The sequence below is a fragment of the Protopterus annectens genome, chromosome 1.part0, assembly GCF_019279795.1.
Source record: "Protopterus annectens isolate FY-2018-M chromosome 1.part0, PAN1.0, whole genome shotgun sequence".
Classification (NCBI taxonomy): domain Eukaryota; kingdom Metazoa; phylum Chordata; order Ceratodontiformes; family Protopteridae; genus Protopterus; species Protopterus annectens.
The window spans coordinates 1,526,026,391-1,526,041,061 of record NC_056725.1 but is presented as its reverse complement, the minus strand read 5'-3'; the positions used below and the strand labels follow the sequence as shown (position 1 = coordinate 1,526,041,061).

General features: G+C 42.6%; 1 protein-coding gene across 1 annotated transcript in view; it reads right to left on the bottom strand.

The window, feature by feature from the left end:
• The window catches only part of GGA1 (golgi associated, gamma adaptin ear containing, ARF binding protein 1), a gene marked incomplete in the record, with an annotated part of 1,948,856 nt that overhangs the window by 527,433 nt on the left and 1,406,752 nt on the right, over positions 1-14,671 (bottom strand). The window contains 1 exon segment of the mRNA XM_044067846.1: positions 5,772-5,845. Within this exon segment, the coding sequence (XP_043923781.1) occupies positions 5,772-5,845 (74 nt within the window).

Below are 14,671 nucleotides of genomic sequence, written 5' to 3'. Positions count from 1 at the left end.
TTGCCCCAGATGTCAGAAGACCCTAAAAAGACAAGGCCAAAACCAAAAACACCAAACACTCCTGCACCAAAATATATACAAAATTACAAGAGTATAACCTCACCCACACAACCACCCCTAAACACAGAGGGGAAGGAGGGAGGGTAAATTGGACTGCAGCAATGTGGATCCTCGAACATCTACATTTATGGTAGGTACAAAACTGTACTATGTTCTTCATTCCACATTGCTGCAGTCCTAACCATTGGGTAGAATCCCAAAGCAGAGGTAAGGGAGGCTGGCAAATCATAAGGAAGCAGGAGCTGTCAACATGCCTTGCAAAATAGCTGTGGCAAAACCAGCCCTAGATTTAGAGTAGAGAGGAAGGTGGTAATGCTTAGAGAAAGTATGCAATGAACTCCAAGTAGCTGCCTCCAAAATATCCTTAGTTGCCACTCCCCTTAGAAATGCTGTTGAAGTGGCAGTAGCCCTAGTGGAATGAGGCCTAATCCCAGCTGGAATCTCCTTGCCATGATGGGAATAACAAAATGCAATGCAAAACCCAATCCACTTAGAAATAGTTTGTTTTGACACAGGCTTGTCCTGAGAACTCAAAGCAAAAGAAACAAACAACTGCTGAGACTGCCTAAAATCCTTAGTCCTGCTTAAATAATAACGCAACTGCCTGTGTACATCTAAAGTGTGCAAAATCTTTTCCCCTTATTTTGGGGATCTGCATAGAAAGTAGGCAAATGAATAGTTTGGTTTAAAGCCACACTAGAAACCACCTTAGGCATAAAAGAAGGATTAGTACGTAATGATACCCTATCCTTATGGAAAATCAAAAAGGCTCTACCTCCATAAGGGCCTGCAATTCAGAAACCATTCTTGCATAAGTAATGGCCAACTAAACAGCAGTCTTCCATGTCAAGTATTTCAATTCAGCAGTAGCCATGAGCTCAAAAGGTTGTAGAGTAAGTTTCTCCAACACAAAATTGAGATCCCAAGCAGGAGTAGGAGCTCTACGTGGGGTCTTATATTCTTTGCCCCTCTAAGAAATTGCTTGAACAAAGGATCACGAAAACAATGGTGGGTCACAATCATAGTGAGCTGAAATTGCTGCAGCATGAAACTTAATGGAAGAGAAAGACAAACCTTTGTCCAATAACTCAGTAAGATATTGAAGAGCCACACTCAAATTAGGCTCAGAAATCTCCAAATTCTTTGCTGCACTCCAAAATAAAAATCTCTTCCATTTTTCTGCGTACACTTTCCTTGTACTAGGTCTTCTGGCTTCCATAATCACATTTAAAACTTGTTGAGGAAGTTGAGACCTGCTGTGTTTCAGAACAGAATATGCCAGGCTGTTAGATGAGAGTGAAGCTTGACATTGAGCAGGTGACCGTCCCTCTGAGACAACAGGTGTGGAATCAAAGGTAAAGGCCATGGAGGCTTCCTTACCAGACTCCTCAGTAATGGGTACCAGTGTTGCCGAGGCCAATTCGGAGCTATTAAAATCATCCTTGGCTTGTCTTGTCTGACCTTCAGGAGCACCTTTGGGAGAAGAGGCAGAGGTGGAAAGGCATACACATGAAGATTTTTCCAACTGAAAGAAAGAGCATCCACTTTCCAAGCTGTGTGATGAAACCTCTTTGTGCAAAACTTTGGCAGCTGGTGGTTTAGTGGAGAAGTGAACAGATCTATGTCTGGAGTTCCCCATGACACTGTCAATTTCCGAAATACATGAAGATCCAGTTTCCACTCGTGGGGATCCATGATTTGTCTGCTTAACACATCTGCTAAGGAGTTCTGTGCTCCCGGCAGAAACCTTGCCTGAAGAGTTAGTTGCAAGCTGAGCGCAGTCTCCCATAAAATCATTGCTTGCCTGCACAACGGGTAAGAATGTGTTCCCCCTTGTTTGTTGATGTACCACATGACAGTTGTGTTGTCTGTTAGAATCAACACCTGCCCTGGAAGAAGTAACTCCTTGAAAGCCATTAATGCAAACTGGACTGCTAACATCTCCTTCATGTTGATATGTAGATGCTGTAGTCTGGCAGGCCACTTGTCTTGTATCCACTTTCCATTTAGATGAGCTCCCCAAGCAATGTCTGAGGCATCTGTCGTTAGAATCTGACTCGCCTCTGGCCGGGTCACAGAGAGTCCCTTGTTTAGGTGACATTCCTGAGCCCACCACAAAAATTCCTGTTGAATGCAAGGTATTATTTGAATGACAGTGTCCAAATCCTGGCAGTGCTGTGTCCATACATTTTGAGATACCATTGCAGCTTCCTCATATGCAGTTTGGCATTGGGAAGCACCAGAATACAAGATGCCATGAACCCTAAGGCTTGAAGGACTGTCCTTGCAGTCAGCCCGGACTGAAGAGATAGTTGATGGAAGTAAATGGAAAGATTCTTTTGTTTGTCCGGGGTTAAAAAGGCCATCTGGGCTGCTGTATTCAGTCTCACACCCAGAAAGCACATGTCTTGAGAGGGTACTAGACTGGACTTTATTTCATTCACAGAATACCCTAGGCATCTTAGCACTGCTATCACATATTCCAAATGCTGTAAAAGGTCTTCCTTTTCTTGAGCCAGAATCAGGCAGTCGTCCAAGTAAGGATAGATTTGAATTCCTTTTAGCCTGAAGTAAGCTATCACTGGAGCCAGAACCTTTGTGAATACTCTGGGCGCAGTAGATAAGCCAAAGGGCAATGCAGAGAACTGATAATGGGAATTCCCAGCTCGAAAACGCAGATACTTCCTGCAACTTAGTCTGATAGGCACATGAAGGTAAGCCTCCTTGAGATCTAAAGTTACCATCCAGTGATCTTTGCCCAGCAGAGGTAAAAGCTGTTGTAACGTCAACATTTTGAACTTGGGAATGTCCAGATAAGTGTTGAGGATAGATAAATCCAAAATTGGTCTCCACGTCTTTGGTACTAGGAACAGGCGAGAATAAAATCCTAGGCCCCTTTCTGGCACAGGGACTGGCTGAATGGCCCCTATTTGGAGCAACAGAGAAATTTGCTTGTGAGCCTCTTTTCTTTGCAGAGGAGGAATGTCTGGCATGCCTTTGAAAGGAGGCAAGGTATGGAAATAAAACCTGTAACCGTGGTGAATGATATCCAAAACCCATCTGTCTTGGGTAATTAAATCCCAATTTTCTTTGAAAAGAGCCAGCCTTCCTCCCAAAGGTGCTGCCAGACGAGAATGTACTGGCAGCTGAAAAGGCAGGTCATTGGGTCTGTTTACGAAAGGACTGACCCTGCCCTCACCAGAAGTCTGAGCAGGTGAACTCCCTGTTCTAGGCCTAAAAGAACCTTGAGCTCTGCCCCTACCACGTCTAGACCTACCCCTAGACTGGGAATCATAAGCAGGATATGTCCATCCCTTAGCAGGCCAATTTCTACTAAACTTCGGAGGCTGCACCTGCAAAAATCTTTAACAGTTTGCATAGACTTAGCCTTGTCCTCCATTTTCTTTAAAACTGCTTCCACAGGCGAACCAAACAACACGTCAGACTGTAAAGAAGCATCCAAAATCCTTGTCTTAACATGCTCAGCTAAATTCTGATCCCTCAACCAGGCGTGCCTACGAAGAACAGAACCAGTGGCAGCCACCCTCGAGGAGGCCTGCACAGCATCAAAACCACATTGCAATGAATGCTTACCCACCTGTTCAGACACATGAACTAAATCCTGCAACTCTTTACACTCAATACCTTCCGCCAGAGCATCCACCTTAGACTTCAATTGTGAAAGGAGATAATTCTGATATTTTAACATGTGAAACTGGCAATTCAACGCCCTCATGGCTAAAGTGGAAGAAGTATACACTTTCTTTCCCCATCTATCCAAAGCCCTTGCCTCTTTATCAGGAGGAACAGGATTTTTAACAGAAGCCTTAACACCTTTAGGCCCCTGAGAAACAGTTTCCGGGTCTGCCCTAGGACTCTTAAAAAGATACTTATGAGCTTCAGGCACCCTATAGTACCTATCCGGTTTAACTGGGGCAGGAGGCAAAGAATCAGGGTTCAAGGAAGCCTCTACAAAAACATCTTCCACCACATTCAGAACAGGAGGTATAGCTAAAGGCCTATGCTGGGGTAAAAACAAGAATTCCCTAAGCCTCTTCCTGGAATCAGAGAAATCTTGACCTTCCCATTTAAAATGCTCCCTCATGGAATGCAGAGTCTCTGAAAATGAAAAATCCTCAGGAGGAGAAGCCGAAGGAGTAGAATCATCCACATCAGAATCAGAATAAGGAGGATAGTCCTGCAAGTCTTCAGCCGAAGACTCAGAAGCCTCCGAACACTGCTCAAAACTCTCAAACTCAGGCTCCACCCTAGGCCTCTTATCAGGAGGGGGCATAGAACCTCTAATCATAGTAATCAAATCCTCTGCCATTTTAAGCATATGTTTCTTAGGTAAAGATCCTGAAGAGCTAGGAGAAACCCCTACTGAAGTTAAACCTGGCCTGCCTCTCAAAGAAGCCTTGGAAACAGAAGGGGAGGCTCTAACCACCTTAGGAAGAGAGGGAAGAACAGCCACCTGAGAAGCCCCTTCAGCCTGGCCTACCTCCTGAGAGGACACATCCTGTAACAGTAAAGTCTCTCCCTGAGACTCCAAAGAAACTCCTGGCAAAACCTCTGGCTCCACTGAGCCTTCTAAAGAACCGGCGTCCGGGACTGCGGTTCTTCCACTCTAGGCTTTGCTGCTTTGTCCTTGCGCTTTTGGGAAGCGGGCGTCGGAGCATCCGACGGCATTTTATAATTACAACGCTTCCCAAAAACTAACCTGGCACAGTCTAACCTTCTCTTAATAGTGCGTTTGTTAAATCTAGCACAAGAGCGGCATCCAACAACGTCGTGCTCAGGCCCTAAACAAGGTATACACAAGGTATGGTAATCCCTATGAGGTATCTGTTTCCCACAAGAAATACAGTTATTCACTTTTTCTGACATCCGGTTAAATACTGAGGCAAGAAAAAAACAAAATATTCCCCAACGGGGTACTTAGCAAACTTTGATTCGGTCTGAAACTCCGACTTCAGAAAATTTCAGAACGCCAACCTGCACTCGCAAAACTGCTTCTGCATCGGACCATGCGGCAAAAAAGACTGAGGATATGACGTCGGTCATGCGCATTAGTACCCTGACGTCCTGACGTCAGTCTAATGCGCCTTGACCGACGTCAGCCATATACTTTGGTATTCGGGCCGACTGGACAGCGGACTACCCAATGGTTAGGACTGCAGCAATGTGGAATGAAGAACATCTTCCTTATCAGAAAAAGGTGGACTGAAATCAGGACTGTGTAACAGCAAGAAAAAAAAGAGTGGGTCAGGGAATATCCTCATCGGTCCAAGATGTAGCATCATGGCATAAGCTTGTGGGTGGCAAGTTGAACTACAATATGTAAAGAACTGTGCCAAAGAGCAATGCCTCAAGAAGTGTCAGTTACCCCCTGCAGAGGGCTCTCCAACTTAAGACTCTACCATTTTGTGACTGCATTTAATTCGCTCATGCTGTTCGGAGGTAGGTGGGGTTGGAATCACAACACACATTTTTAGAGAATGAACTACATAAGGCTACAAAACGGGCTGTTAATTTGATAATTTCCATAAGCAAAGTCAAAGTACTACAGTGCATCAAAGCATGTTCTTATCTACGAACATTAAACCTTTTGTATTTTAAATCTGCATTTTTAGAGATTATTTAGTATATACACAGATCCAAAGAACTATTACTAACTGAAATTCAAACTACATTTCCTCAGTAAAAGTTACCTGAAAGGAATTCCACCCTGTTGCCTCCAAGGTTTTGGCTGCAGAAACGGAGTTTGGAGCAGGATCATTCAGTCCTTTACAAGAGAGACGGAAAATAATTCAGCATCTGTCGGGAAGTAATTCAGTATGCAAAACTGCTGCAGCCACAGTTTATTCCACAAAAGAAACAAACCTGACTTTATTCACACAAAACCAAGGAAGACATATTGTTAACTGCTAGTAAATAAACAATTCATCACATATGTAAAACCTGCATTAACCACATGCATTAAGAATAATTTGCAACCCTTGTGGAGAAACTGTTAAATAAAAGAACAAGTTATTCACTTGCAAATGCCATTCTAGACCTGAAGCACGGTCTATATTCAAAATTCTACTAGGCTGCACCTCTACCAGAACTCCACAATCACCACCAAATTACAAAAGTGATGTTACATCTCATTCCATAAAAAAAGACTCAGATTTCTACAGGTCTTGAGAATACCACACAAGGTTACAAATGAAAATGCGATATATGGCTTTAACTTGCCATTATTATTATTATTTTTTTTTTTTTGGCGAGTACCTGGTGGCACTCAAATGGTAAACTGTCAAAGCAGTTTCCTTTAGAATCCCCAATGAGTGTGCGCACCTGCTTGCTAACTTGCACAAAAGCACCTTGGTGGTGATAAACATCAACACTACAAAAGGAACAGAGATACCAAAGTCCACAGTTATTTTTCCTAGAAATTTTAATATTAAAAGGTCAAATGAAGATAATCCAAAGAATCCTCACCACAAAGGGAATCTATGAGTAGTCTAAGAAAAAGAATCCCAACTGCAACAAATCTCATAGAAGTAATCCTACAGCACCAGCAATAAAACTATCAGACACACACTTTATATACAACATACACATTTATATCTATATAAATAAATAGCTATACATGCCATGACCAAATATACTACAACTATAACAGTTTAATTAGAGCTGGCACCAACAGTGACATCAACATCTCCTGCCTAGCCATTATTATTAATGCCTTAAATAAGGCTCCATACTTTTATGTCTTCTGCGTTTGAAAGCTGTATTTAAAATCTTATAATTTTCCAAAGACTGCAAAATGAACTTTTCTTTTTACACAGACAAGTGTTTGCGTGCAACTTTTTTGTGTGAAAAGAAATTTTCATTTTATCCCTTGGACATGATCTTTAAGCGCCTCCTTAACTCCCGTACTGCACTTCAGCCTTCACTTCTCCAGATGTGGTGTGTCTACTAAACTAACGACAAAGACTCCCAATGAATGCTTAAGGAGAAAATCTGCCCTGATCTGTAGCACGGATTTAAGAAGGTCAGCCAAATCAAAGAAGAGGGGGATAACAGCGATCTAAATGAGGAAGGATGGACAGTGTGTTTAAATGTATAGACATGGATCATGAATGAAAGTTATGTACTCAACCAAAACGACAGAGATGCATTGTCGTCTTTTTGTCTGGTTCAACTTGGTGCCTTATACCAAAGTATTGGATCAGAGAGCTCGGACTCCTGCCTGTATTACCCTCAGATCAAGTTTGCTGCATAACCAAAATTGGTGAAAAACTATGTTAAGAAAGGGTAGAGAGGAAAATTACATAAATCACTATACAGTCGAAAAGTTGCAAAGGTGTCAGACAGGGTCAGCAGAAGGTATGGCTGATCCCTACAAAGAAACAATGACAATTTGGCAAGGGGAAGGAGGAGAAGGGGAGTTGAACTAGATGAAAAGAAGACAACACAGACCTATCATTATGGTAAGCACATAACATTTATATCAAAAGTGGTCTTTTTTTATCTGATTCAACATATGGGACAGATTCCCAAGCTACCCGATAGGGACCTGTGTTTTCTTTAGGACATTCCTGAGTATGGCAGAGGCGAAAGACTTGCTAATTCTAGACCACACATCTTATGAGATGCAAAGGTATGAGTCGAGGACCAAGTTGCTGCAGTGCATATGTCACTGATAGGCACTATTTTTGCAAATGTGGTTGAAGGTGCCATTGCCCTGGTAGAATGAGCCTTAAGCTTTCATTGTAAAGACATACCTTGTAAATCATAGACAAATGAAATACAGTCTGCTAACCATTTTGACAGGGTTACCTTAGATACAGATTGTTCAAGCTTTATCTTAGAGAAGGATATGAACAGTTGACCTGATTTTCTAAAACTTAGTGGAGACAAAATCAGTATTGTCTATGGACATCTAAGGTGTGTAGAATATGTTTTCCATGAAAAAAACTGTCTATAGATACTGCTGGTTCAAAGGGTTTTTGGGTTAAGGACTGGAATACATTAGTAATATCCCACTGAGGGATCATATCACGAACAGGATGTCTCAATAAAAAGTTTCCTCAAAGATATGCTTTTGTCACTTTGAGAGAAGTAACAGATGTATTATTGACTCATATGTGAAAATTTAAAATGGCTGCTAATTCGACTAACTGTAGAGTAACTTGAGCCAGCCCTGAATACTTCCGACAGAAACTCTAAACTTTCATATAAAGGTGGTGGGGAAGTGGATCTCGTTCCCTTAGAAGAGGCCTAAATGGACACACACTTTCATTTGCTCTTGGCAAGTCTTTTTGGTTGGGTTTCTTTGAGAAGAAGATATATGGACTACTGGGGAGTACTTTGGCAATCAGATTTGGAGAAACCATGCAGTCAATTTTAGGGTCTTGAGATCCTGTAGAGGTTGCCCAGATGGGTGACTGAGGAGGTCTGGAAATTGATCCAGAACCCTAAGTGGGTGAACCAGATGAGGCCAAAGAAAAGGGAACCAAACTTGCCAAGGCCAGAAAAGGGCAATGAGGAGTACGCTGGTCTTGCATTCCATAGCTTTTTGAATGCACTTGGTTTGTTTGTTTGTCTTTTCGGCTTTTCCCGGTTAGGGGTTGCCACAGCAGAACTCCGGTCCGCTAATGACTGGCAGTAGATTTTTTATGGTGCCGAGTTGCCAGCCCGACACCCAACCTTCAGCGAAGGCACGCCCATTCACGCATGGGTAACTGGTAGAAAAGGCATAAAGGAGACCTATGGATCAAAGATGGACAATGCATCTCTCAGTGGCTTTCCCTGTGGAGGGATGAGGGTAAAGTAACTTTTGCATTTATACTTTAGGTATGAAGCAGAAAAGGTTGCAGCAAGTTTGGCCTCAACATCTGAAAATCTCAACTGCCACTGTTCTATTGAGAGGCAGCTCAAAAGGTAATACTATAGTTCTGCTCAATGTGTCCCTCAGAATAGTGGGCATTCCAGGTATGTGCATTGTTACTAGAAGCAGTCTGAAGACATTGCCCACTGCCAAACACTTGGGGCTTCCCAGCAAAGAGGGTATGCATGCATAAAACTCTGTCTGCTGATGTACCAAACCACTGACATTTCAGTGTGTGTGGCAATCACGGCCTTGGGTAGGTGGTCTTGAAATACCTGCAACATAAGGAAAAAATGCTCTCAACTCCAAAACACTAATGTGAAGTTAGGCCTTTGGTGATGACCACATTCTCTAGATTGTTTTTCCTTCAAAATGCCCCCCACCCAAGAAGGGAGGTATCTGGTGACTGTGGCAATGGGAGTAGGAAGAGGATGGAACTGTCTGCCCTTCATAACTGAATTGGACAAAATCCTCCACTGAATGTGCTCTCTGCAGACCTGAGTCAAACTCTGTAGTGAAGGGGATGTACTTTTTATGACCACTGTAAAACTAGTGTCCACTGTAGAACTTTCATGTGGTATCTAGCCAAAAGAACCATAATTATAGAGGAAGCCTTCAGATCCAAGAGTCATAGAAAAGTCAAGCTTGGGGCTGGGGATGTTTTATCACCTGGAGGGCTATGGATCTTATGGATTTGACTAGCGTTAGGGGATGTTCTGCTATCTGATGTACTGTGTCTATGTGACAGCCTACGAATTTTAGGGATGGAGAAGGGGACAACTTGCTTTTGTTGATGTTAAGTGATGCGAGTTGTTAGATACAACAGGAATGATTGATGCCTCAGTAGCAGATCCCTGGAGGTAGCAGTTAGAAGCCAATCATCTAAATACTGGAATACCTGGATCCCTTGCAGTCTAAGATAAGCTGTCACAATTGCCATTATCTTGGTGAACACCTGGGGGGCGTGTTGAGACTGAATGGCACCACCCTGAACTAATAGTGATAGGCTTCCAGCAGAAAACAGAGGAATTTCCTGGACTGCCGCTGGATCTTGATATGATGGTAGGTGTCCTGCAGATTGACAGAGCACATCCAAATGTCCTTCCTCAGCAGAGGTAGAATGGACTGTAGTGTGACCATATGGAATTTTGTCTGTTTTAAATACTGATTCAGACTGCTGAGATTTAATAATGGTCCGAGGTCTCTTGTCATTTTTGGAACTAAAAAGAACCTTGAATAGACTCCAGACCCTTGTTGGTCTTGGGGGACCAGTTGGATGACTCTTGTCCAGTAACTTTAGAAGCTGCTGCTACAGATTCCAATTGACTGGGTGAAGTACTGGGAATCTTTTGTTTTGTCTTTGGGGGTTCTACAAAAGGCATTGTGTACACTCCAGTAATGATCCTTAGCACTCAAGAATCAGAAGTTATATTTTGCCAGGCTGGAAGGAGAAAAATCCCCCGACTGCCTACAGAGCACAACAGTTGGACAAATGTTCATAGATGATGAAGTTTTTCAGTGAAAGGTTCATAGAAACCTTGGTTCTGGATAATGCCTCTGCCTCAAGTGCAACATCCCATGGGATTTCTGCCCACCTCTGCCTCCTCTGATTCCTGAAAAAGGATCTCTGAGAAGTTGCAAAATAGATTTCAATGGCATACAAGGTCTTACTGTCGTACTAGCTGCTGCTAACAGTTTCTTTTTCTTTTGGCCCACTTTTGGCCCAAATAAGGTGGAACCATCATAGGGGGCATTTATGAAGGACGTCTTAAAGCTTTACATGAAGTCACAGAGCCACATCCAGGCATGACATTGCATGGTAATACCCTGTGCTGGTTGCTTGTGCTGTGCTATCTGCTGCACTGGACAGTAGTCACATGTCTATCCTGTGGTCATCATCGAATGTTGCCAACTGGGTATTTACATATTTCTGGATATCTGAAGTTAAGTTACCCACCAGAGAATTTGAAAGCTCCTTGCTCAAATCTCACTGGAACCGTGTCAGGTATACCACACAGTTCAGTGCACTGACAGCAAATGTTTCTTCAAATCTAACACCCGTGACTCCCTGTTATGATGAACAGAGGAAGTTTCTTCGGACAGCTCCTTTTTTGTGGCTGCTGATACCACCATGGTATCTACAGGTGGACCCTTGGCCTAGTGTTTTCTTTCTTTGGGGACAACTTAAAATGTTCTAATTTTTTTTTCGGGATTTGCTCTGCAATATCAAGCTCCTTCCAGGATTTCTGGGTGAGATCAACTAAGACATCAGGAGGAGGGACCACCCAGGACATTGTGGTGCCGGACCCAAAAGCTTCAAGAAAAAAATCATCAGAAGAAGGGGTTTCAGTGGATCCTTACACCCGTTTCATTAATTCAAGGATGTCTCCAAAGGAAACATCTTTGGGCGGTACCTTGGGGAGCCTTCTCCCTCATCTAAGTTGGTGTCTTCTGGATGGACTTAGGACAGCAGTCAATATGTTTCCGCTTGCAAGACCTCTTCCAAGGATGTGCCTTGAGACTTCTGAGAGAGATGTACTGGAGTGGGACATGGAGCTCGAACTCTGGTTTTGAACCTGATAGGATCCATCTGTCCTTGTAGACCAGAATGTGGGGAAGAAGGAGCTGTCATCATGGGGAATTTGGATGGATCCAAACTCTGAGCACATCCCAGTCATCCAGGCCCAGCCAAGGTCCTCTCCACAGCCTCAAAGGTTGACTCAGCCAAAAGAGCCAAGGAAGAGCCACATAAAACAGAAGAATCAGTAGTTCTTTTGACTCCAAGGATGGACGGCTCAGAGAAGGAACTTGGAACCAAGCTCTCCAGGACTGAAGCACCGAGCGGTATGGAAGGCTTCAAAAACCCTGGAGTTGACTCCACTTTTGGCACTCAGACACACTGGCTCTGGGACTCTCACTTGACACGAGTGCATAGGTGTTGGGTGAGTGAGGGAAGAAGTCAAAGCTTAAGTCTCCAGGTTATCGGCTCTGAAGCTCATACAGTGGAGAGGTTAGATCCAAACCGCTCCAAAAATGGAGACGTCAGAAGCAGTATGGTGACTGGCAGTATGGTCAGGGTATAAGGGGCTGATACCAACTGTTTCCTCTGGGATGGAGCTGAGAAAACTCCCAGCTGAATCAGAATCCTCAAAAACTTCCTCATCATTTGGTCGCTATCTAACTCAGCAAGATTCCCAGTGGATTGATCAGATCTTGAAGATGAAGCTATCAGCAGGCCTCGAAGCATGGGCAAATGAAGACTCAGTCTAATGGGCCCCAGAAAAAAATTAAGGTTTCGGGGGGGGGGGGGTTCGGATCCCGGAGACAACAGGATCCAACTGCCTCGAAACCTTAAGTGTCAGACCAACAATAGCTGTGGAGTATGGGGACCTTTTCTTAGATTTGTCCAAAAGGTCTTCTGGTCTCTTTTCCTTAGATTTCTCCTTTGATAAGTCTCTGTCATGTTCTCTCTTAACCTCTTTTTTGGTTACTCTTTTTGTCAGAGATGTAAAGAGTGCCTTTGGATCTGAAGACATTCTGAACCCTGTTTGATGGGAAAGAAGCCTTTTCAAAATAAGCTTCTTTTTCGTTCCTTGGAGGGCCATGGTGCTGAAGGCAGCACAAATGGAACATGAATCTTGCAAATGGGAAGGACTCAAACAGTATACATACTCCCACAGTGTGGGTCTTGAGACAGGATTTTATCCCCATAGGAGGAGCACTTCTTGAAGCCTGTAAACTTTTCTGACATTAGAAGACAACAAATAACACCATTAATTGTAATACAATGTATTATCAGAAAATATTTCAACTATTTTAATTATGTTAAACTAAAGTAAATCTATACAATTCTAACTACCTAAAGACTAAGCCTAAGAGAACACACAGTAACACGCAGCAAATACTAGGAAAAACACACAAATACCACCCAAACAGGTCCCTTAGATCAGGGGATCAGAAACTACTACAGGTCCATAAACCGAATCTTCCTCCTAGCAAGCTACTTTACTCTCATGCAATAGCTAAAAATTGGAATGCTTTACTCTAACCATTCAATCAATTCAAAACTCCTCTCATTTTAAAATTTCTCTCTATTCCCTCTTTTCATCATGCTGGAAATGTACTTGCACTAAGCCTCCATAATATCTCCTCCACTCTTCCTGTTCTCTTAGTCACCTGTATTTAAAAGTACCACTGCATTTAGAACTCTTACCAACAAATGTGCCATGCAACAAGCTTATACTGATTGTATAAAACTAACGTATGATAATTGTGATGTTTTAAAACTTGTACTTTCTACTCCTGTGTTATCGGTTGTAATTTAATTTACAAACCTATTGTTATTTTTAACTTCTTTGTAATTATAAATTATCTTTTGTATCATGGAGCATTTCTCTCCAGGCCTCCACTGAAAATGGGTTCTGCTAGCCCAGTGGACTATCCCGGTAAACAAAAGCAAAATAAAAAAAATTATTAACAACCTATTTGAAAAGCCTAACACTGTTAAATTCTAATAAGCCTAAATATCTTAAATAGGGAGGATCAGAAGCTTCACTTATAGTGAAATGGAAGAGCTCTTGGTTAACAAGTTGGGTTAAGGCAGGCAGCAAACGAGATCTGGGATAATTCAGGCAGGAGGGCGGAATCGTGGGTAGGGGAGGAATCGGAGCTCTCAGATACAATACTTTGGTATAAAGTACAATGGTCTGATCAGACAGCTCACATGTTGAAAACATTGGATCTGTTCTGGCAAGTGCATGGCTTTTGAATCTGCATGATCTAGTCTGTGAACTTCAATAAGCAGGAAAGAGTCCATTTCTATACATTTCTGGTGGAAGGATGACAGAGAGTAGCTTTGCGTAAGAAGGCCTCAAAGGAAGACCTAGATGTTGAGATCACATCAAGCTTCTATGTCTTGCAAGTGTGTGCAGTGAAGTCCATGTCACAGCAGTACAAATGTCAAACAGATACATTTCTGAAGAAAGCCAAGGAAGTAACCATAGACTTAGCCAAACATAAATTTTACCAGGCAATGACTTACTTCTATGAGCAGTGTACAATACAGTCTGACAGCCATCTGGACAATGCTTTTTTTTTAACCTAATCTCAATAGTAAAAGAAATGAAAAGGTGGCCATCTTTCTTACACCGGCCAGTCCTATATACATACAATCTTAGCTGCACATGAACATCCAGGCCGCACAGTTCACATTCAGTCCCTGTTGGAGCACTCTGGAAAGAACACTGACTGCTTAAGGGTAAAGTCTGATGCTACTTTAGGCATCAAAGGCTGGGTTTGTGCATAGTGAATGTCTATCCTTAAGAAATATTAGGTATAGTAGGCATCAGGAAGGTACTTGTAATTCTGAAACTCCTCTGGGCAAAATGAAAGCAACTAGAAACATTTTCCAGAATAGATATTTAATGTCTGCTACTGCGGATTCAAAGAATAAATGAGTCAAATTTTCACAAATTAAAGATCCCACACAGGATAAAGCAAACATGGGAGGGCTGTGGCTGACAAAGTTCGCAGATGACTGCAAACTAGGCGCCATAGTCGATACACCAGCAGACACACACATCCTACAAAAAGGCCTCACTGAAACGGACAACTGGTGCCGTAGTCATGGCCTTAAACTAAATGCCAAAAAATGTATAGTCATCCCTTTTGGAAAAAACAAAGTACCCACAAATTATCACAGACAGCAACCCACTGAGTACGGAAAAAGTA